This window comes from Carassius auratus, chromosome 3 (genome assembly GCF_003368295.1).
Source record: "Carassius auratus strain Wakin chromosome 3, ASM336829v1, whole genome shotgun sequence".
Lineage (NCBI taxonomy): Eukaryota > Metazoa > Chordata > Actinopteri > Cypriniformes > Cyprinidae > Carassius > Carassius auratus.
Window position 1 is genome coordinate 10,336,560 of NC_039245.1, and position 21,148 is coordinate 10,357,707.

At 37.2% G+C, this 21,148-nt stretch overlaps 2 protein-coding genes across 2 annotated transcripts in view; both read left to right on the plus strand.

The window, feature by feature from the left end:
* Positions 1 to 83: 83 nt before the first annotated feature.
* On the plus strand, positions 84 to 4,502 carry coil (coilin p80). The gene is made up of 7 exons (XM_026208646.1): positions 84 to 394; positions 486 to 1,515; positions 2,022 to 2,111; positions 2,234 to 2,281; positions 2,361 to 2,430; positions 2,581 to 2,669; positions 4,292 to 4,502. Exons 1-7 carry the CDS (start codon positions 144 to 146, stop codon positions 4,349 to 4,351), a joined length of 1,638 nt encoding a protein of 545 aa, XP_026064431.1. The 5' UTR covers positions 84 to 143; the 3' UTR covers positions 4,352 to 4,502.
* Positions 4,503 to 5,606: 1,104 nt separating this feature from the next.
* The window catches only part of LOC113047277 (rab11 family-interacting protein 4A-like), a 39,367-nt gene continuing 23,825 nt past the window's right edge, over positions 5,607 to 21,148 (plus strand). Inside the window, exons 1-3 of the mRNA XM_026208633.1 lie at positions 5,607 to 5,888; positions 10,556 to 10,643; positions 12,833 to 12,918. Of these exons, the coding sequence (XP_026064418.1) occupies positions 5,736 to 5,888; positions 10,556 to 10,643; positions 12,833 to 12,918 (327 nt within the window). The 5' untranslated portion in view covers positions 5,607 to 5,735. The remainder of the gene's footprint in view (positions 5,889 to 10,555; positions 10,644 to 12,832; positions 12,919 to 21,148) is intronic.

Consider the following 21,148-nt stretch of genomic DNA (forward strand, 5'->3'; position numbering starts at 1 on the left):
CAGTCAGCTGACGAACAAGGAAGTACACTCTAGCTTTTCTCTTCCACACCAATAGAGAGCAGCAGAGTGCGGGACAGCTCGACTGAAGCCCCAGTTTAAAACAGTGAGCGCCTCCATCGTCCACATGACAATACAGCGCAGGCATGGCCACCTCCAGTCTCAACTCTATCAGGGTCAGATTGTACTTTGATTATCCTCCTCCCGCGACGCCTGAATGTCGGATGTGTTGGTTGCTGGTGGACTTAAACAAATGCCGGGTTGTTGCAGATCTCTCCAGCATCATAAAAGAAAAGCTCGGCTACAGCCGTAGGACTATTTTAGACTTGTTTATTGAGGATTGCTACCTGCCTTCCACAGAAAGTGTTTATATCGTACGTGATAATGACGGTATAAGGTAAGAACCGTGTTTATTACGATATGGTGAACGTTTATGCTTGAAATGAGTTTGATATTGATAAGTGCTTATTTATCATGCCTATTGACAGGGTGAAGGTATCCAGTCCTGGTTATATTAATGGAGAAGAGGCTTACCAGAGCTCTGAAGCACAAAACTCAAAGACCAAGAAAAGAGGGAGAGAGGATGAGACGCAGATCTGTGAAGGTCTAACTAAAAAAAAGAAGCATGCAGATGCGCAAATAAATAGCTCTGCTCCAGTAGAAGATGCCAAGAAGAAGAAGAAGAAGAAGAAGAAAGAGGTGAAAGAGTCATCCACCAAACCTGCCACCCCTCAAAAGAACGTTGAAACCCCCTCTTCTACTAAAAACAACAGAGAAAGCACTTTTGCTGTCCCTGCCAGTGACAAAACGACTCGTACAAAGACTCGCCAACCAACGTCAAGTTCTTCGGACAGCAGCGAGGACGAGTCTCACAATAAGGCTCCTCCACCAAAACCTAAACCCAAGCAGAAAGACGCTGCCAAAAAGCCACGGAAGGAAAGCACATCGTCGGATTCGTCGTCTTCAGATGACACAGAGAAAACCAAAAGCAACATTCCTGCACCGCCACTTCCTGTTACTCCTAAACTGTCTAGCACAACCTCAAAACGTCCGCTTCAGACCCCACAACGTAGAGAGAGCCCCACTGATTCCTCTTCCTCATCGTCACCCACTCAAGACAAACCTACAGCTAAAAAATCACAAGTAACTACTCCGCCCTCCTCAACTACGATTCAGTCCGTCTCATCTTCTGTGTCTCAAAAGCCCCAGGATGAGGCACAGAGCTCAGACTCGGACGCCAGTGAAATAGAGCTTGTGATTAAGAAGCCAAACCTGCACGGAATGGGATTGAGAATTGCTGGAGTGAGCCCTGGTGTTAGTGAGGCAGGAGGCAGGGACCGAGGAAACACAAGAGGCCAGGAGAGAGGCAGAGGTCGAGGAGCGAACCGAGGCAGTGGGAGAGGAGGTTTTGGTAGGGCCAGGGGCACACCGTGGAAACAAGACTTTCATTTCAGCTATGAAAATGGCGAGCGGCAGAAACAGAACGATTCTCTGACTAACGAAAGCTTTATTTTGCAGGTGAGATGAATGTGAAGAATTTTTGCAGAAGAACTGCAAGAGAAATGGCCTCTAAATCTAAAGTTTTCAACCAGTGGATAAGACATAAGACTTTCTTGATATTTGTTTGCTTATCAGGTCATTGTATAATGTTAATCAGTGTTTTTTGTTTACATAAAAAGCTAGATGTTCTCAGTAATTTAAAAAAAAATATAATATAAATTGTTTATTAATTTAATAAAAAGAAATTATAACACGAAACACTGATTCAAATCTAGCTTTTTATGCTGGTCAGTAAAGGTTGAAAACCTTTGCTCTTGATCAAACATTTTCATAATTTCTGTCATGCGTCCAGACCTGGACAACATTTTCATCTGATAGGTCTTAGTTTTATGCTTTTCTTTCTATTTTTATTTTTTTTTATTAAGTAATTTGTATTTATTTCTTAATAATATTTATTATAAATAATTTATTTTTGATTGTACACTTGAATCACTAACCATGAAGTTCATGTTGTGTTCTTGTAGAATCCACCTGAAATAGCTCCCAAACGGGACTACGCAGCTCTACCCTTGCTGGCAGCTCCTCCTGCAGTGGGCCAGAAAATTGCCTTTAAGGTACAATGTGATATGATGATAGATACACTTCAGGATTTATATATATATATATATATATATATATATATATTAGTTTTCCAAGGTTCAGTGACCACATTTCATGGATCTCTCCTGTCTTAAAGCTTTTGGAGCTGACCGAGAACTACACTCCGGAGGTGTCTGATTATAAAGTAAGCCATTATACACTTCTTTAATATAAATTGTGTTGTGTGCATGTTGTGTTAAAAACAGTGTGCTCTTGTTATTTAGGAAGGGAAGATTATTGCATTCAATCCCCAAACCAAAGTGATGGAGCTTGAACTTTTCTCTCAACCTCAAGGTACCACCAAAACATTTTTTTGTTTTTGTTTTTTTATATAGCCACTGTTTCGGTTATATAAATTTGACACCTGGAGGTGCAGGTGCTTTATTGCACACAATATTGGACTCTTCTTTCTGCAGCGATACTTTATTTTATTGTGTCTTTTAGTTCCAGCTGAGCCTGGCAAGTTTGACCTGGTGTATCAGAACTCTGATGGATCTGAGAGAGTGGAGTATGCCGTCACACATGGTTCACAGGTACTTCATGTTCTCTTACAGAAATAATCATCCAGAAATGACATTTTTCTTAAAATGTACTCACCCTCGGGTCATTCAAGATGTAAATGTGTTTATTTCTTCATTCCATGACACATATTTGGAGAAATTCAGCATTACATCATTTTCTCACCAACGGATCCACTTTAGTTAATGGGTGCTGAAAATATTACAGTAATCCACACGACTCCAGTCAATCGGTTAATCTTTTCTGAAGCAACAAGCTGTTTGTAAGAAACAAATCCATCAGACATTTTCAACTTCAAATTGCAGCTTCAAGCTAAAATATTAGTTTTCTATTAATGTTGTGTCTCCAGTGAAAGTCTCTTGTGAATCAGGAGAGAAATATGCATAGATCAAGCATGGTTTTCAAGCAAAAACACTTCAGAGTAGTTCTAAACAAATATGTTGTTGCATTTTGATGTGGGTGGACGTTTTTACTGGAGAGAAGCATCATTATTGATTATAGATTCATATTTTGGACAAAAGGGATTTTTTTAAACACGTAATGATTGTTTTGTATAAAACAAACATCTTTTTCTTTTTTTTTTTTTGCTGATGGACTGGATTCATGTGGATTACTTTTGGATTTCAGTGGTGCGCAAATGATGGAATGCTACAGTTAGGGCTGTGCAAACAATCAAATGTGATTTGCATGCTCCTCTTGTCAGTAAAGGCACTCCTGTGATTAGTAGTATATCTCCAGCACGTGCGTTCAGATCAGGATTGCCAGGTTTTCAAAAGAAAACCTGCCCAATTACTTCTAAAATCTGTTCCAGTGACAAAACAACTCCTCTACATCTTGGAAGGCCTGAGGGTTGAGTGCATTGTTATGAATTTAAATTTTTGGTTGAACTATTCCTTTAAATGCTACATAATAAAACAAATTTTTAGTTGAATTATTCCTACATAAATAAATGCTACATAAAACACATCAAGTTCACATCCACATCACATGGATTTTAGAATGGCTGTAACATTAAATTGACCAATCAGAATTCAGGGACAGATCTATCTATTAATTAACTTTTTTACTATGGATTGGAAATACATATGAACTGCTCTAGGGTCCTACTTAGCAAAGGCAAATGTACTTTGTGGCATTAAGTGTGTATGTTACTAATATGAGTTATAAAACACATACAGCACACTAACAAGATTACATTTTGCCACTACCTTTATTGGTGGGGAGGTGTTTTAGATATCACCAAGACAGTGGTAATCATGTATTAAAATGTCTTGCAGTGAGAAGAATGTTTGTGACTAATTAGCACCATGACTAATGTCATATTTTAAATTCAGATTAAGGATCATAATTACAAAACTTGCTATGGAATTGCACTTGACACAAGTTTCAAAGGGATCTAAAATTGTGTACTCCACGTTGAACACGTGCAGTGTCCTAACAGTGCTGTTGCAAGGACTGTATGGCAAAGCTCTAAACCCTCTTTTGTAGTTTGGATTGTAACCCCGTCCCCCAATCCAACATGAATGTTGCTTTCTGATTATCCCTTTTAATTGTTGAAGTGAAAAAGGGCAGCTCTTTGTACAAGTGTATGCTGTGGTAGGCTAAAACAAGTCTTTCTCTGATGTCTTTCCTGCAGCTGACTGAGCGCTGGGATTCTCTTCTGGAGCCCCGACTCATTGTGGAGAATGTTGGATGATGGTCATACAAAACTTGTTACCTGAGCCAGACCTATACGGACAGCCTTTTTATTTTAAAGCTGTTTTGTTGAAACAGCTCATTTCCATACAATTGTATTAACTTTTTTTATTTTATTCCCAATGTCAGTTAAATAAATAGATTGTTTTTTATATGGGAGTACGGGTGATTGATTTATCATCAGTGTCTGTTTATACATTGAGTTCAAATAGCCAACATTATTGGGAAAGGCTGTTTTTATTAATAAAGACTATAGAATACTTAAAGGGATAGTTCACTTCAAAATGAAAATTCTGGCATGTCTCCCTCATGTTGCTTTTTTATGTTGAACATAAAAGAAGATATTTTGAAGGTCGCTGGTAATCAAACAGTTGGTGGTTGCCAGTGACTTCTATAGTAGAGGAAAAAATACTATGGAAGTCAATGGAAATCACCAACTGTTTGATTACCAGCAATCTTCAAAATATCTTCTTTTATGTTCAACATAAGAAAGCAGATCATACAGGTTTGGAACGACACGAGGGTGAGCAAATGATGACAAAATTTTCATTTTTGGGTGAACCGTCCCTTTTAAAGGTTTTTACTTCAACTTCTTAAAGGGAATTTTTTACTAACTAGAGGGAGATATTTTGGTGTTAGTACAAAGCGCATAATATTTTTTACATGTTGTGTGATTATCACTTGTCAGCATTTGCACTTAGTGTAAATAAATGATTTTTGTTGCTTTTGATTAGCAAATGTAGTGAAAGATGCGTGTGTAAGTTATCTACGTAACTAATAAAACAACTACTGTGCAAGAGCGTTTTCTTTTAGGATCATCTTTAGAAAATAAAAGTAAAGTTTGTTATACACTGAGGAAATGGTTTTATAGTTTTCTTACGTTTCATATGAGATGCTTGATAGGAATAATAATCAAACAAATGTACGACTTTTTTTAGATTTAAGTATTCAATCCACTAGAAAGTGGAATTCTGTTGAGCCGCCTAATAAATAAAATTAAGAATAATATTCTGAACTGATATTCGCCCAGCAGTTCTTACACCCTGAGCAAAAAGAACAGGAACATACATATTTGATAATCTAGTCACTTTATCTTTTGTTTTAAATGTGCTAAGCCCAAAATGTTGTCAAATACCCAATCTATGAGTTTCGTTGACACTTGTGTCAGTTGCATGAACTAATCAGAGCGAGCTCAAGACATCCGCGTCATCCGTGACGTCAAACCCAAGCCAGCGCTCATCCCGGCGCGCGCGACCCCCGCAGGCGCAGATGGTTTCTTCCAGCTGAACTGAGGTGATGCTGCTGATGCCAGATCGCTGAAGACGAGACGATGGCGAGCGCGCTCACAACAGCCCAGTGTCTCTAATACAGAGCATCTAACAGCGATGGACGACAGTGTCCTCCCCGACCAACAACAGCTGCTGGTGTTCCTGAAGAAGCTCAAGGAAGTGTTCGACGTGTGCGACGAGGATGCGGACGGTTATATTCGTGTTGAGCACTTCGTGGACCTCGGTCTACAGTTCGGCCAAGGAGACGAAGTAAGAATCTCTCTTCATATAATCGTTCACTCATTTCCGTGATTCTGTGACGTTTGTCTTAATTACTGCAGAGCACTTTTGTATCTTACCCTCAAATCTCTGGGATTAAGTTTATTCAAATTTGTGCAAACAGGTTGGTTTATCCACGTAGATTATTTTCTGTAATTTGCCTCGGACGTTAATGATGCTATAGTTTTATGTAGGCTCTTAGCAGTTTAATTATTGCTCTTCTGCCAAGTAACCAAGACAACTGTCTCCTCACTCTCCTTCATCAGCTGTGATGTCATCAGGCTTCACTTACAGATTCTACAGTTCATGTTATATATATATATATATATATATATATATATATATATATATATATATATATATATATGTATATATATATATATATATATATATATATATATATATATATATACAATATTAATTGCACAATAGCCCAGTTAAAATTAGAAAACGGATAAGGTTAGTTGACTATTATGATAGTGGACAGGACATGCAAAATGTACTTAACATGAAAGTAAAGTTTGTTCTGTTTATTATTCAAAGAATTCAGCAATCTATTTAATGGACAATGTAATTGTATGTTTGTTGCAAAATGGGATGGTGCACTTGTGTAAACAAGGCCTTGGAGAATTCATATCATTGCTGAAAGCCATTTCAGCATGCCAAATAATATAGGAATGGATTATTAATTTTTCAGAGAAGAGAAGAGTGAATACCAGATGATGAGTTTGTGTCTTTTGGTTGAAAGTGCGGTTTATTGCATTAACTCAGAAGCTCACTGAACAACACATAGCTTGTGCCTGTGGACTCTTTAATCACTGAAACAGACTTATTAATGAACGCAGTAGAACTGTTTAAAGTGGCAACATAATGGAAACATGATGAAAAGAGCCTTCATTTCAGTTAAAGCAGTCTGCTGTTTAAGATAAGGATGTATTGCAGGTTATTGTAGAATTTGTTGGTTACATAGACAAAGAGATCTGGATTTACCAGGGTCATATTTAGATTGAGATTTTGGTGCACTCAGTGACCGTATCTGATACAAATTATAGTCATTTTTCTGAACTGTGTGGTGCTCAACCATGTGCAGCCATTTTTGGTCGACGCTTGGTTTTTAATTCGGCTGATTAAGATGTTTAATTGGCTTCCTTTACACATTCAATTTAATCCATAATGAATTGTGGTGCCTCAAGGCTCTTTGACATTTAAATTGAGTCTCTATGGTCCCAGTGGACGGCAGTAATGGAAAAACTAAAAAAGCAACCTGCCTCAGTTTGCTTTTTCAGGAAATCTTGATATTGTGCACTGCTTATTTGGCCATAGGTTTATTTACTGCACGTCTGGATTATTAATGTGATTATTAAGCACATGGATTATCTCATTTGATTTGAGTAATAAATCCCGTGCCAGCTCACTGAGCTGTCACAGTATGTTTTTATAGTGTGTTAGGTCGGACTCTTTTGCCTTCTAAACATGTATGCACAAATAGGTGATTTTATCTGATTGATAGTTTACTCCTTAAAAGATGTCCTTCTAAACCTTACAGATTCAAAACAAACCAAAATCATTACCACTGCACTGGACAAATGCACAATGTATAGCTGTATGTAATCACTTCTCAATTAAAGTAGATGAGCATTATAACGTGAAACTGTGCAAGGTATATCATTTCAAATGTTTTAAATGTTAGTTTAAAACATTGTTTGAATTTATTTATTTTTAAACATTTTGTAAATGTTTTATGTTATGTACATGATTATTTTAAAGTGGTTTGTGTTATAAAAAAAACATTGTTTTTTTTTTACTGTATATGTATATGTAACTGGATCTATCTTTCGCAGTAGAATACAATTGAATATGCCAGAATAATAATAATCCTATGAAAAGAGCAATGAACAAAATGGCTGTAAAATAGTGCTTTTATCATTAGTCAGAAGCAAATGTTTTTGTGCCAGGCTGTACCAGTTGCAGTGATACAGCTGAGTGCTTTGTACAGAAGGAAGTGATGTAAGTGCGTGAGTGTGTGAGTGTGAGGTACAGTCACAGATGACTGGTCTCTCTGTGTGCTGCTAGTTACAGACTCTGACCCACAGTTGTGAGGAGCAGTACATGATAGCAGCTTGAATGTTTGTGATGACCATCTCCTCCAGTCTTAGCAGGGCTTCTCACCAATCCCTCCCCCATTTATTTTCTGTAATCCATCATTTATATTGATTTTAGGGCAATATCTCTAAATGTCATCACTTTATATCCATCCCTTCTTCCATTTTCATTATATTACTTTCACTATTATCTCATACCCTTTCCTTTTCCTCTTATGGGTCACCTTTTTTCTTCATCCTCCATCTAGTCTTCACCTTCATTCCTTATTCCTGTCTCTCTCTCTCGCCTCTCCCCTCCCCTTCTCCATCTCCTCCTCCAGTTGGTTTTCTGATGCCGTATGAGGTTGCTGTGATTGGTATGCGTGAAGAGCGCGAGGATGTTTCAGTGCAGAACGTGTGGTGAACATGTGTGTCTGTACTCTCCATCCTCTCTGCACTGGAGCGGCCCTGAAAAGCGTATGCTAACACTGAGCTCTTGATACCACGCTCATTAACAACAGGGACCCTGACCGAACACACAGTGATGAGATGTGAGGGTCAGCTGCAAACTTTCTAGGCTCAAACATAGCAGAATGCAAAATTGGAAATGAAAATTTTGCTTAATGCTTTGTGTGTGTATGTGTGTGTGTGTATGACTGACTGTGAGGATGAAGACTGATGAAAGACTTTTGCTTGACCAGTGACTTCAAAGAAACAAAGACGACGTGGACTGGTGTGAATTTTTAATTTCTGCGAATGTAACCAGTTTTTAGTTATGCAAACTGAACACAACTGCATTAAAGTACATCTTTAAAGGGACATTTCATCCAAAAATGGACATTATCATTGGTTACTCACCCTTTTTCCAAATGCAAATGAAGATATTTTTTATTGAAAACTTCAGAAATTTGAGCTGTTTAATACAAGTGTTTTAATTGCGAATTAAAACCTAAATTAAATCTGTTCGTTATATAAAGTGATCGTGTTTCTTCAGAGGAATTCAGAAGGGCTAAACCGCTCGATTGAATTTTTTTGCTCTGATTTAGTGAAATCACTAAATAAAACACAACCAAATCCTCCCATTTCTGCACATTCATTGAAATGAAGATATGCAATTTTTCTTGGATAATTTATAATATATGTTGGCAGGTTTTAAGTTCTGTAATATTTGTATATTTATCTATACTTTATACACAAATATGCACAATTTTAGGGTCGTTTAAAATGAAAAAAGTTATTTATGCTCACCAAGGCTGTATTTATTGGATCAAAAATGCAGTAAAAACAGTAATATTGTCACATATTATTGTAATTTAAAATAATTGTTTTCTTTTCTAGAAATCGAATGTAATGTAAATTGTAAATATTTTAAAAATGTGATTTATTTCTGTGATGATAAAGCTGAATTTACAGTTATCTTTATAGCATCACATGATCCCTCCGAAATCATCCTAACATGCTGATTTGCTGCACAAGTAACATTTTTTATCAAAACATTTGTGCTGCTTAATATTTTTGTGAGAACTTTTTTTTCAGAATTCTTTGAATAGCTATATAAATCTATTTATTTTAAAGTAAACATTTTGTAGCATTATACAAGTGACATTATACATGTCACTTTTGTTTCCTTTAATGCATCCTGCTGACTAAAAGTATACAAAAAATAACCTGCTAGTGAACATGTAAATAGCATTCTTCCACATTTTTCTCTGAATTCTTTCTCTCTTTGCCTGAGCTGAGGTAGAAGAGACATTTGGGGCAAGTGATTTATTTAGCCCACATGTGTTCCTCTTTCCTGATGTGTGCATGCACCATCACAGAGATGCATTACCCGCTTTCATGGCTGCTGTGTTTCAGCTCTCTGTCCTATTGCTATTGCACTAAACGCCTCTATTTCTGTAGCAGTGTGCTGAATCATTCTAGCAGCTATGACAGAAGGACTGCAAGACTGAGAACTTGTCAAGAACACTTCTTCTCTTCTTGTAGGGAGAATATATTTAGAAAGGAGCTGTGTGTGAAGTGGGGATCACAGTTCTGATGATTTCTGTCTTACCATGGAATGTTTTCTCATAAACATGTCTGGCAGCCCCTAAGGGCAACCTTCCCATAGGAAAGAAAAATAACTAATGAGAGATCTCATTAAACATGGCAAAGAACTCCATTAAGTCTCCTAAGCCATGAAAAAGCAACCTCTGAGCAATACAGAATTCACTGTTTTTAGAAAAACAGATACAGCTATGCTTGACCAAGGTGTTTTGAAGGCAAATCGTCTATGAGTTGAGTAAGCGAGTCTTGCCACATCATGTCAGCAGTATGTTGGGATCAGTCTTTTTCACTTTGACAGCTGTCCATCATTGTTACCACAGAGTTGCTGACAGCGGTGACATGTACTGACGGCACCTGTTCTAGTGCTTCATCAGTGGGAGGTGAAGCTGACCACTGATAACATGCACATTCCCTCCCTCATTTATTTATAGTAAGGTACTGAACTGAACTTGTGATCATCCTCCTCATCAAGGAGACTTGTGTTAACCAGTCTCACTAATGTCATCTTTTTTTCTTTTCTTTTTTTTTTAGGTGAAGAAGTTTGCCAAGCACCTGGATCCTAATGCTCATGGCAGAATTAACTTCAGAGATTTCTGTCATGGAGTGTTTGCAAGCAAAGGTAAGAGGACGGTTCCCTTCCCTTCATACCAATAAATACCATTTATGAATCTGCTTGCATTGGATCAAAGGGATTCTAAGAACATCAGAGTAAAAGTCTCTGAAATTTGACTACAAAATTTACTATTTAAAATAGCTTAGCTATGCACTACAAAAATACTGTCATATTCTTTTGTCAAAAAAATTATTTTATTTTAAATGAAATGTGTATACCTTACCCCAGGTTTCACAGACTGGGATTCAGGAAAAGAACACCAGGTGGTTCATGAGATGAGGAAAAGATAGGAATGAATTAAAATAAATCATTTAAAAATACGTAACAATGTAATATAATCCGAATAATTTATTTGTTTAACTGCATATAATTTTATCATTAACCAACATCAGAGAACCATGAACGTGCAAATGTGTTTTTAAATATTAAAATATTAACCTAAAATCTTTGGGAATACCTCAAATAAATGTTTTGGTTTGGCTGTTGAAAAAGTTTGGGAATCCCTGAAAGCTTCTGCAAATAAAAGCTTAGTTACTACACACTATGTTTCTTTAGTCAGACACTCCAAAATGTTCCTGAATTGAAAAGAGCATGTTGTACATCATTCCAGAAATGTATGCAATTTTATCTACAGACTAGTATTATTGCTCTATTTTGTTGATCAGAAGAACCCAAAGGCAGATAATGGCCCACAGCTCTGTCTTTTTAGCAATGATTCTGCATTGACTTCTGTATCCGGTGAAAATCTTGAATTGTAAGGGATAATGAATAGCCTGAGTGAGCAGAATCTGATTAGAGATCCCTGCTTCACCACAGAACACTCTTGATCTGTTTAATTGAAAAGAACCACATTCAAACAACAAATTACCAGCATTTCTGGGTATGCCTTTAATTAACCATTTATCAGATTGAAACATTTTCTCATATAACGACAGCATAGTAATTAACTTGTTAGCATGGATTGTGCTTCTCAGTTAAAAGATGGGGGGGATGTGATTCCTGATTATAGCATCAAGCATCACCATGGGATTCACAGACAAAGTAACTGTGTAATCATGGTTCAGAAATCGAATTTCACATTATTTCTAGCTGTTTTAAGGCACTTACTACCTTTTCTAGCTCTTCCCTATTTCACTGTCAGTAAGAGCGCAGTAAACAGGGTTACTTTTGACAGCCGGGAATACATACGCTGCCTGGCAGACTTATGAAGCAGAGATCTGCCAGCTGAATAGACAGGGCACCAGCTGGCACGGGGACCCGGGTAGGACATCTGTGTGCCAGTGCTCTATGTAAGCGGCCGAAGAGGGAGACCTAGGCAGGCCAAATGGGCTCCAGGCCCAAAGACATTGTCCTCCTGTGTCCTGTGTTTAATGAGCCCCAGTGGTCTTCCCACTCACTCATTCCCTAATGAACCCCCCAATTCCTGATCCCTGCCACGCACACCAAGTCTAGTAAGCCGAAGTCTATGTTTGTCCTTTCCGAGGTCCCAAAGGAGACCGCATTGTTGTGTGTTGTGCAGGATTGTTGCCACTGTTTCACCATTGGTCTGTCTTTGCTCTGCTAAAACAGTCATATTGTGCATGGCTTTATATATTCATGCATTGCCCACAATATGTTCCCATTTGGGACATTCCTGGAGCCAGGGCGAGCTGTTGCCCACTTAAGATGTCACCGAGCACTGAGCCTGCACTACACTTCATGCTATGTGACTATAAATGGATCAGAGTCCTGGGCTGCCCTTCACTGTGCCTCTCAGTGTGTTATTTATTCATGAGATTTTACTTAACTTGTCATAATCCTGCAAATGGGTTTGTATATTTGAGAAATAATATAGCCATGTATTTAAGAGAATGATTCCCATTTGCAACATGGTATTGATAGTGTTGAACTTTAGTTTTGATCAAAATGTGGATCTTGACAATTATTTTTTGGCTCTCATAAGAGCAAAGAATCTCTAAATTTTACAGTGGGTGAAGTTCAATAATTCAAGCCTGGTTTGAGAAAACACAAGATGTCGTCAAGCAAAGATTTTAAAGTGACAGAAGCTGATTTATACATACAGAACAACAGCCGTAGTGTCTGAATATGCTGCAGAATAGTCATGGAATTTGATAATAGCTGGGCATGATCTCTTTCATGTTTATGTTTTTGAGATGTGTCTTGACAGGACTAATATTTTTCTTTTTGTGATTTAGGCTGTGAGGAGATCCTAAAAACGGCACTTGGGACCCCCAGCATCAGTGCACAGCCTTACCAGACGGACAATGGCTACTACTATCAGGTGGGCAGATTTCTGAGTCGTTTTTTTCTTTTCCAAATGACATGTGCAATTATACCTGCTTTGGCCAACACTAAAAAGTCCTGCTCAGCAGAAAACGCTTCTTGTTTATCATTGCATCCCATTGAATTAACAGCCATTGACCATATTATTAAGGATCTCCGAGTTACTAGAACTCTAAAGTTGGCTTGGAGATGACTGTGGTTGAAAATTTTGGTTTGTGTGTTAGCACAGAGAAAGGCTTTTTTCAGTGGAAATTGTTTCAGTAATATAGAAGAAAGTGTTTTTGACCTTTGCCCTGTTCATGACATGAAGCATGAATTGTAGCACTGATTTGGCTATGGCTGACTTGAACCAGGTTCGTATATTTGTTGTATAGGTTTTGACTCACTTTACTGGGAGCTCATGCACTCCTGCTCCTGCTGTTTTCGTTGGCAGTGTGTCTAGATGCATTAGGACACGTGACAGGGAGAGTATCTATAGTTATCCAATATAACATGGAACGACCATCCAGATTCGGTGCTTTGCTTTTGTGAACTTGATAAATGAGAGTAAGTGGAGCCAAAGTGCATCCCTAGCATATCAGCTCTCACTCACATATAAACAACAATCCATACTGCCACTGTTTCACAGTCTGCTGCTTGAGTTACAGTTGAAGCCTTGTAAAACATTAACCTGACACCGGATGTTTTAATGGCTGCTGTCAACATGCTGTATATGCCTCAATGGAGCTGTCAGTCAAACAGCTGGAGTGGAGGGGATTCCTGACATCCACAGACGATTGCTGTACACAAAGATATTTAGGTTTATTATGATGCAGTTAATCACACACTTTGTTTTTATCAAAATCCGAATGCATGTCTACTGGCTGTGAGGTCATCTTTATGTCTGTGTACTCCTAAAGCTAGTTAAAATGCTTTTTGAGCAGAAATTTTCAAATAAGATGTAGTTTTAGTCTTTTTCTTCTTGGAAAATGCACCAAAAATATTAAAGGTAATATATAAAAAAATATATATGTGCAGCAGTAAAACAAGACTGAAACCGTTTCATCCCACTGAATTAGAACGAAAGAGGTTATTGCAACAGCGTCTCATCATCGCTAGGTGGCAGTGTTTGGAAAGAAAACATGAATTTAGCTATAACAGACATAGAAAAGGCTTTTAAAAGAAATGCAGCAGCACTTTCGAGATAGTGTTATATGTGCATGTGAAAAGCAAGGATTAGAATTTAGCTCACAAATGGAATTATGCAGATGTATTGTTTAACATATGGCATACTGATCTAATATCATTGGTATTATAAGCTGGATCATCTGGATATTAAACACTGAAACTGAGGCAGCAACAGCAGCAGTATTGAACAGACCTCTACAGTCTTCACACTAGGAATGTAGTGATGAGCTTATAGCATATTGTCATTTATATACTACTTACATAGAGACACCAGTATGAAAACATGAAAGAGAAAAAACCGCTAGAGATAAAGAGAGAAACATTAACAAATCTAGAAGTGTATAGCTCAATGTGGGACTGCTGTGATGTGAGGATGTGCAAATGAAGTCGTTTTCTGCATTGCTCTTTGCTCTTTCTCTGCTCTGCTGCAAACGGTTCTATTAACACTTCAAATAAACACTGGACTGAAGCTCCATGCATTGATCTTCTGCAGGGCACCTTTTTTTCTCTCCCTCTCCCTCTTTCCAAAAACAAAAAGTATTCAAATGTTAATTTTCTCTGACGGTTAACAGGACATAAGATAGAATGTCTGTGAATTGTACTAATGTATTTGTAGTAATATATATATTTTTAAATGTATATTTCTATCACAGAATTTCATATGCGTTTAATGTCATGGACATATTTTGAACCAGTTTTGAACTGAACCAGAATGCAATTAAGATGCCGTTTGCCTGATATTGGGTGATTTCTGTGTCCTCACTGGTCAGGTAGCACAGTCTTTGCAGGTTTTTCCTGATCACAGCTGTGTTGTGAGATTGCTGTCACAAAGGGATCCTGCCATACTAACACGTCAATGTTGTGTAAATGCATGTCTTAAGAGTGTGTGTGCGTTTTGTTGTATGGATCATTGTGTGTCCACAGCATGTTTTCGAGATTAAGGTTACAGACAGCTGATCAGATTGACTAAGCATGTCACCTCTTGTGGAACAGGACCTACTTGAGAGCAGTTAATGGCTTACGTGGTCTGTTAATGCTACTTATGTGAATACTATATCCTTCACTGACACACAAACATACTCTTCGTTGACACTTTTTAAAACTTTTTATAAAACTGTGGAAAAATATGTTGCTTGTGGTAAAAATGACGGCACAAAAGTACAGTCAAATTTTGTGTAAAATGTATATAGTACATATTGAAATCATGTAAGGATGTATGAATTGATTTCATTGTGTGTATTATCCAAAGTTTAAAGTAAATAAAATATTTTAAGATTAAAAAATGGTAACAGTTACCAAGAAACTTTTAATGTGATCTTCATATATATATATATAAAGAAAATGTATTATGTCTTATTTATTTATTTATTTATATTAAATCACCTAAGACAAAAAAAGTTCCTATTGTTGAGGAAACCGCCATCCTCATTCATGAACTGTGATTAGCTTCATATATATATATGTGTGTGTGTGTGTGTGTGTGTGTATTGTTTTCGGTACGGATCACTCGTGATTGGAGTTTGAACTCCGAGATGTTTCTTCTGAGTGACTGCTGCTGAATGATAGTTAAGTCAGAGCTCTTATGAGCTTGTCACATTGATTACACTGATGGATAACCACAGAGAGAGAGAGAAAGAGAGAGAGAGAGAGAGAGAGAGAGAGAGAGAGCAATAGAAAAGCATGTGCTGAGGTGGGTATCCCTTGTGGTTGTCTTTTTACTAGAGCTTTCTGCCTCTAATATCAGTGTCTGCACACATGTCTTGTCATTTTATATAACTGTAAATGAAGGTGACTCTTTGGTTGGCCTGAGCTGAATCTGTAGAGAAGAGACTTTACTGCTGGTAATTGAGAGACTGAATGTCCTTGGCTGTCATTGTGAGACTGGGTTGTCAGAGAGATTGGTTTCAGTGGTGGAGAGAGCAGAAAAATGCTTCAGACACACATCTGTCTCTGTGGTGTATTCATCGGTATCTCAGGTCACACCAACCCTAGTGTAGATCAAGAGATTTCAAACAATGGATGATACAGTAAGTACTAAAGATTCAATGCTGGTACTTTTGTTCTTATGATTTATTATATCCATTCAAAAGTGGGGTTGGTAAGATATGTGAAATGTTTTTATAAGAAGCCTCTTATGCTCACCAAAGCTTCAATGGTTTGATAAAAAAAATATAGTAAAGACAGTTTAAAATCACTGTTTTTAATTGTAATATCTGTAATATATTTGTTGCAATTGATCTATGCCCAAATTAATTATGCTATTAATATTTCTGTGGAAACTGAAATCAGGATTATTTGATGTACAGAAAGTTTAAAAGAAATAGAAATCTGTTACAAATGTCTCTTCTTTCAATTGTTTATCGGTTATGTGCATCTTTGCTGAAAAAAGATTAATATTTTTGAAAGAAAGTCTTACTGACCCCATTGGGGGTATCATCAGCAGCGTTGAAATGAGTTGCACGACGACAGTGCCACAGCTCTCCCTTCATCAGAAGCACCGCAGCACTGCTCTGAACATTGAATTTCACAGGCCAGCGCCTGCTACTGTGAGCCTAAAGGAGAAAAGAAGGTTAAGAAGAGATATATATGGACGAATAGATGTTTTTGTAGCCATAATTGCTTGGTAATGGGTTTTGATAAATACCTTTGTCTTAAAGATCTTTCATTTATCAGTGTATTAGTCGGCAAGACTTAAAGGTTAGTTCGTCCAAAAAAGAAAATAACCCTCATGTTGTACCAAACATGTAATACAAACTTTCATCTGTGGAACACAAAAGAAGATATTTTGAAATATGTTTTCCTTACTCTTTGGAGTGTTTCAGGATGTTTGTGCATAGATGAGATCCCTAAAGCTGCAAAGACTAAAGTCTCAGACCCAAAGAGATATTCTTTATAAAAATTAAGACTCGTTCACGCCCTCCTAAAATGCCTTGTTTAAACACACCCCCACATCTACATCACGATATGAGAAGATGCATAACACCGACCAAATGTTCTCGCAAAGAAAGAAGGAGTTACTTTCATTTCTCGCTGTTGCCGCTGGCGCCATGTCGTGGAGACACGGTTTCATTGTGAAAGCAAAAATACTTTGTTTGGTCTTCCAAAAGAGGACACAGCTAGAAATCAGTGGTTAAGTTGTATCTACAACACTGTTCCAGAACAGTTCATCTCAAATATTCAGATGTGTGCAGGACACTTTATGTACGACTGTATCATGATCCTGAGAGAGAAGACTACAAGGCTGGCACTTCTGACTCACAGTCTGTAAGTACGTTTATTTATGCAAAGGATTTGCCACTGATGATTCAAGCATGACTTTTGAACAGTGTAGCTTAGCACTTGTTGTTTGTCAAGTCTCAGATCACAAATGCAGACATGGTTTTATGTTTACTCGGTGCGATGCAATGCATAAGAAGACAGTATAAGTCATTATATACAGTAATTATGTCTGCACTGGATGTCTCATTTGTAATGTTTTTTTTGTTATTGTTTTGTAATCACAATGCACTGAATAGCTGGCCAATCAGAGCACACTTCTCTTTTCAGACTGATGAGCTTAAAGGAGGGGCATATAGGAGATGTTATTTTATGAAGCATCATATGACTCATTGAAAGTCAACGTTCTTCGAAATATCTTTTTCCACAGAACTACATGTTTGATATTAAAATATGAAAGTGTTGGCAAAAACAAAACAAAAAAGATGATCTAGACAAGGGCTCTGAACTGGTTCAAGGAACGAAAACCGGAAATGAACGAAATTTTGACTGGAACAGAACCAGAAACAGAAAGGAAATCAAAATGTATAGTTCCAAACAGAATCGAAAATTTGAAATGGCCATTAACCGGTTAATAACATTATTTTATTGTTCCATTTAATATTTGAAATTTGCTGAAAACAATCACAACTTCCAGAATTACTGTCTATGAAAATGTGCTGCTGAAGCCAATGAGTGAAATGTCCACTCAGCTCTGAACTCCTCATAGGCAAGTCTCAATGGCAATGCACCGCCTTCAGGGCCAGATTAAGACCAAATTAGGCCTGATGACTCGGCACAAAAAGGGCCTAATTTTTCTCTGCGTTGGTGCATGTGCATTTGACACTCAAGCGACAGCATGCTTAGCCTTTCCTGCCCAACTGAGGACTGCAGCTCTCCTTTGATTATTCCCAACTTTGAGAAGCTCTGCTCACCGGAGGCACTGGACACCATCATGCACAGATAGATGCGCAACCCAATTTCGCCATTTGGAAATGTCTGAGAAAGATTCCGCAATGACAAAAGCTCATACAAGCTCTGCTGATTCGTTCACAGTCACCGGTTTCTGAGTGCGCATGAATGCAGCAAACTGTTTCAGCTAACTTTGACCGATTAATAATCAGTTAAACGGTTAAAAAAGTATTTTATTTATTTTCAGTAAATTATCAAAATATTTAAAAGGTTTGCTGGTTAAAATATTAATTCGTTTTTTAGAAAAAAAATAGAAATTCAGAAATAGACATAATGCAGACACAAAAAATGTAGGCTGTTTTTATAATCATTTGTTATTCAAATACATCGCGAATACGGAAACATTTGGGTTTGTGTCGAATGAGAGACCCAACGTTAGTTTCAGCTTCGTTTTAGCCTAAATTAATTACGGTTTTGGTTTGTCTTTAATTTTGCTATAGCTTCTTATTTTTGTAATTCTTGTTCTTTTCTAAATACTGTTAATTGAAATGGTTTGTTGTGGAGGGATGGGAACTAAAATAGCCTAGCGGAGCTTCTCAAATTTACTGGAAGCTGAACAGTTTTCATTTGCTATATTAACCTCAAAATAATTCTTAGAATGAAATTTGGAGTCCGACTTTTGGACGCATATACAGCGTTACTTATTACACAGTACCTATTATTCTGTTTTTTGTTAACCGATGCTTCTTAACTGATTATTAACCAAAATCTAGAGAAGATGATGCCTTTAGCGGCTGTGACTAAGTGTTAGATCTCTATTTTTCCTTTTCTTTTTTAGTGAAGAAAACGCTATACTTTATTATTATTATTATTATTATTATTATTATTGTTGTTGTTGTTAACCAAATTATAGGCAAAGAATATTGTTTCTAAAAAAATAACATCATTAACCAGTATTTCTTCCACCCAAACCGGTTTCGGAACAGTAATTATATCAGAGGAACGCAGGAACCGAAACGTTAACATATCGATTCTGCTCGGAGTGAACCGATTGAATTTCTTTTTTTGTTTTCAAGCCCTGATCTAGATTGTCAGTACTGCCTGTGCAGAGAGAGAATGTATATCATATGTGTGCCAAATGAAAGGAAATTAAAAAAGTTATTGGCAGGACTGTCAGTACAGCTGACATTGTAATTTTGTCCAGGGTCATTACAAAGGCAACCCATAATTGAGTGATGCTGTACAGTACTACTACCCACTGAGTCCAGTCACTGCCATCAGCATGCCACTGGGCCACGTTTATCATGTTCTCTCCTCTCCTCTCCTCTCTGTCTGGGTTGGTGTGAGCAGCCAGGTTCTGAGTGTATGCACTGTCACAACTGAATTAATTAAAAATGACATCACACGTTAAGTACAAGCTTTTTCACCAAGAAGCCAACTGTAACGCCCAGCGTGAGCTTGAGGTAACCTGACATTGCTACCATTAGATGAAATGTCAGCATGTTGCTTAGAATCATGTGCATTGTGCACAGCAGGAATTGGTCACTTTTCGCAGTTATATAAATTTAAGTGTGACTTCTGTGCACTTCGTTGGACTATTTTGTCACTGTGTTTAGCAAATACTTTTTTAATTAACAGTAGTGCACTATTGCCAAAAAAAGACATAGCCAGCTATTTAATATTAAACACATGAGCACCATGGGGATTGAGCTTTGTTGGCTGCTGTTACATTGTTTGTTTATGTCTTTAGTACTCTGAAGAGACTTGCATGCTTTGATTTAATCAGTGGTTCAAAAAATTTTTTTTCTTCAGGACCAGGATTTTACATTTCAGACCAAATACGCTTCCAAATTTGTTCTGTGTAAAACAGTAAACGAAAATGTCCTTACAATGTTATTTTAGTATTATTCAGAAACTATTATAGTGTTTATTAATATTTGGAATTAATGTTTATTTTTATATTTTCAGTTTAATTTCATATGAAAAAGTATAAGTACGTTTGAATGTTTTTGAAATAGTTTTAATTTGCTTTTATTTTAGTTTTAGTAATTTTAGTTAAGACCAGAAAACCAGCTTTGGCTGATTAAGAAAAACAACAAAACCCAAAACAAATTGTGACCTGCATTGCAAATTAACAACTATCTAGTGTAGTCTGGGTTGTTTTCTCTTGTACCTTGTGTAGTTTTAATGCACGATTACATGGTAAGTTGCATTTCTTTATATTTAGCATTGTTTTGTGTGCTATCAATACAGACCTGTGACTTTTGGCTCATGTGGTCTGATTAGAGAGTGGACTGTTTCAGTCCCCTTTCTTATTCTCTTTCCCTCTTTTCTCCTTGTCTTTCCTCACATTCCAGAAGTCCTCTTAATACCAGCTGTCAATCACAATAATGGAGAGAAAGAGTAAAGAGAAAGTTAGAAGAGATGAAAGCCGTGCTCGTAAGCACACAGAGAATGAGACGTCACTCTCTAAATTAAACCATTCCAAGTGATTTATGCACCAAGTACAACTAAGCAAGTACACAATGCGCTGGAAACCCGTAGAACATCCTGAGACTAAGAAACAATCAGTACACCTTAACCAAACCACATAGTAACTCTTTGGCCACTACCTAGAACATGCTAGCATCCGGATAACAGACGTCTAAAATCACTCAGTACACCCAAGCAACCACATAGCAGACGTCTAAAAAACCCTCAGAACATCTTAGGCGATAGGTGTGTGTGATATTTATAGTCTACAATAATACTGTAATTATTTTAACAATGTACAAGCGGACATTGAGTATGTCACAAACTTTGCAAGCCTATTAGAATGCAGATAGAATGCCCCTATAATTTAAGTTATGAAAAGTAATATCACACAAGCAAGAGTGCTGTTTTCCTGAATATTA

Bases quoted from the DNA above. Each gene is read 5' to 3' on its own strand.
- coil (XM_026208646.1), top strand. From the start codon at position 144: ATGGCCACCTCCAGTCTCAACTCTATCAGGGTCAGATTGTACTTTGAT. The intron at 2,282-2,360 runs GTAAGCCATTAT...CTTGTTATTTAG, and splicing joins CGGAGGTGTCTGATTATAAA to GAAGGGAAGATTATTGCATT. The intron at 2,670-4,291 runs GTACTTCATGTT...TCTTTCCTGCAG, and splicing joins CCGTCACACATGGTTCACAG to CTGACTGAGCGCTGGGATTC.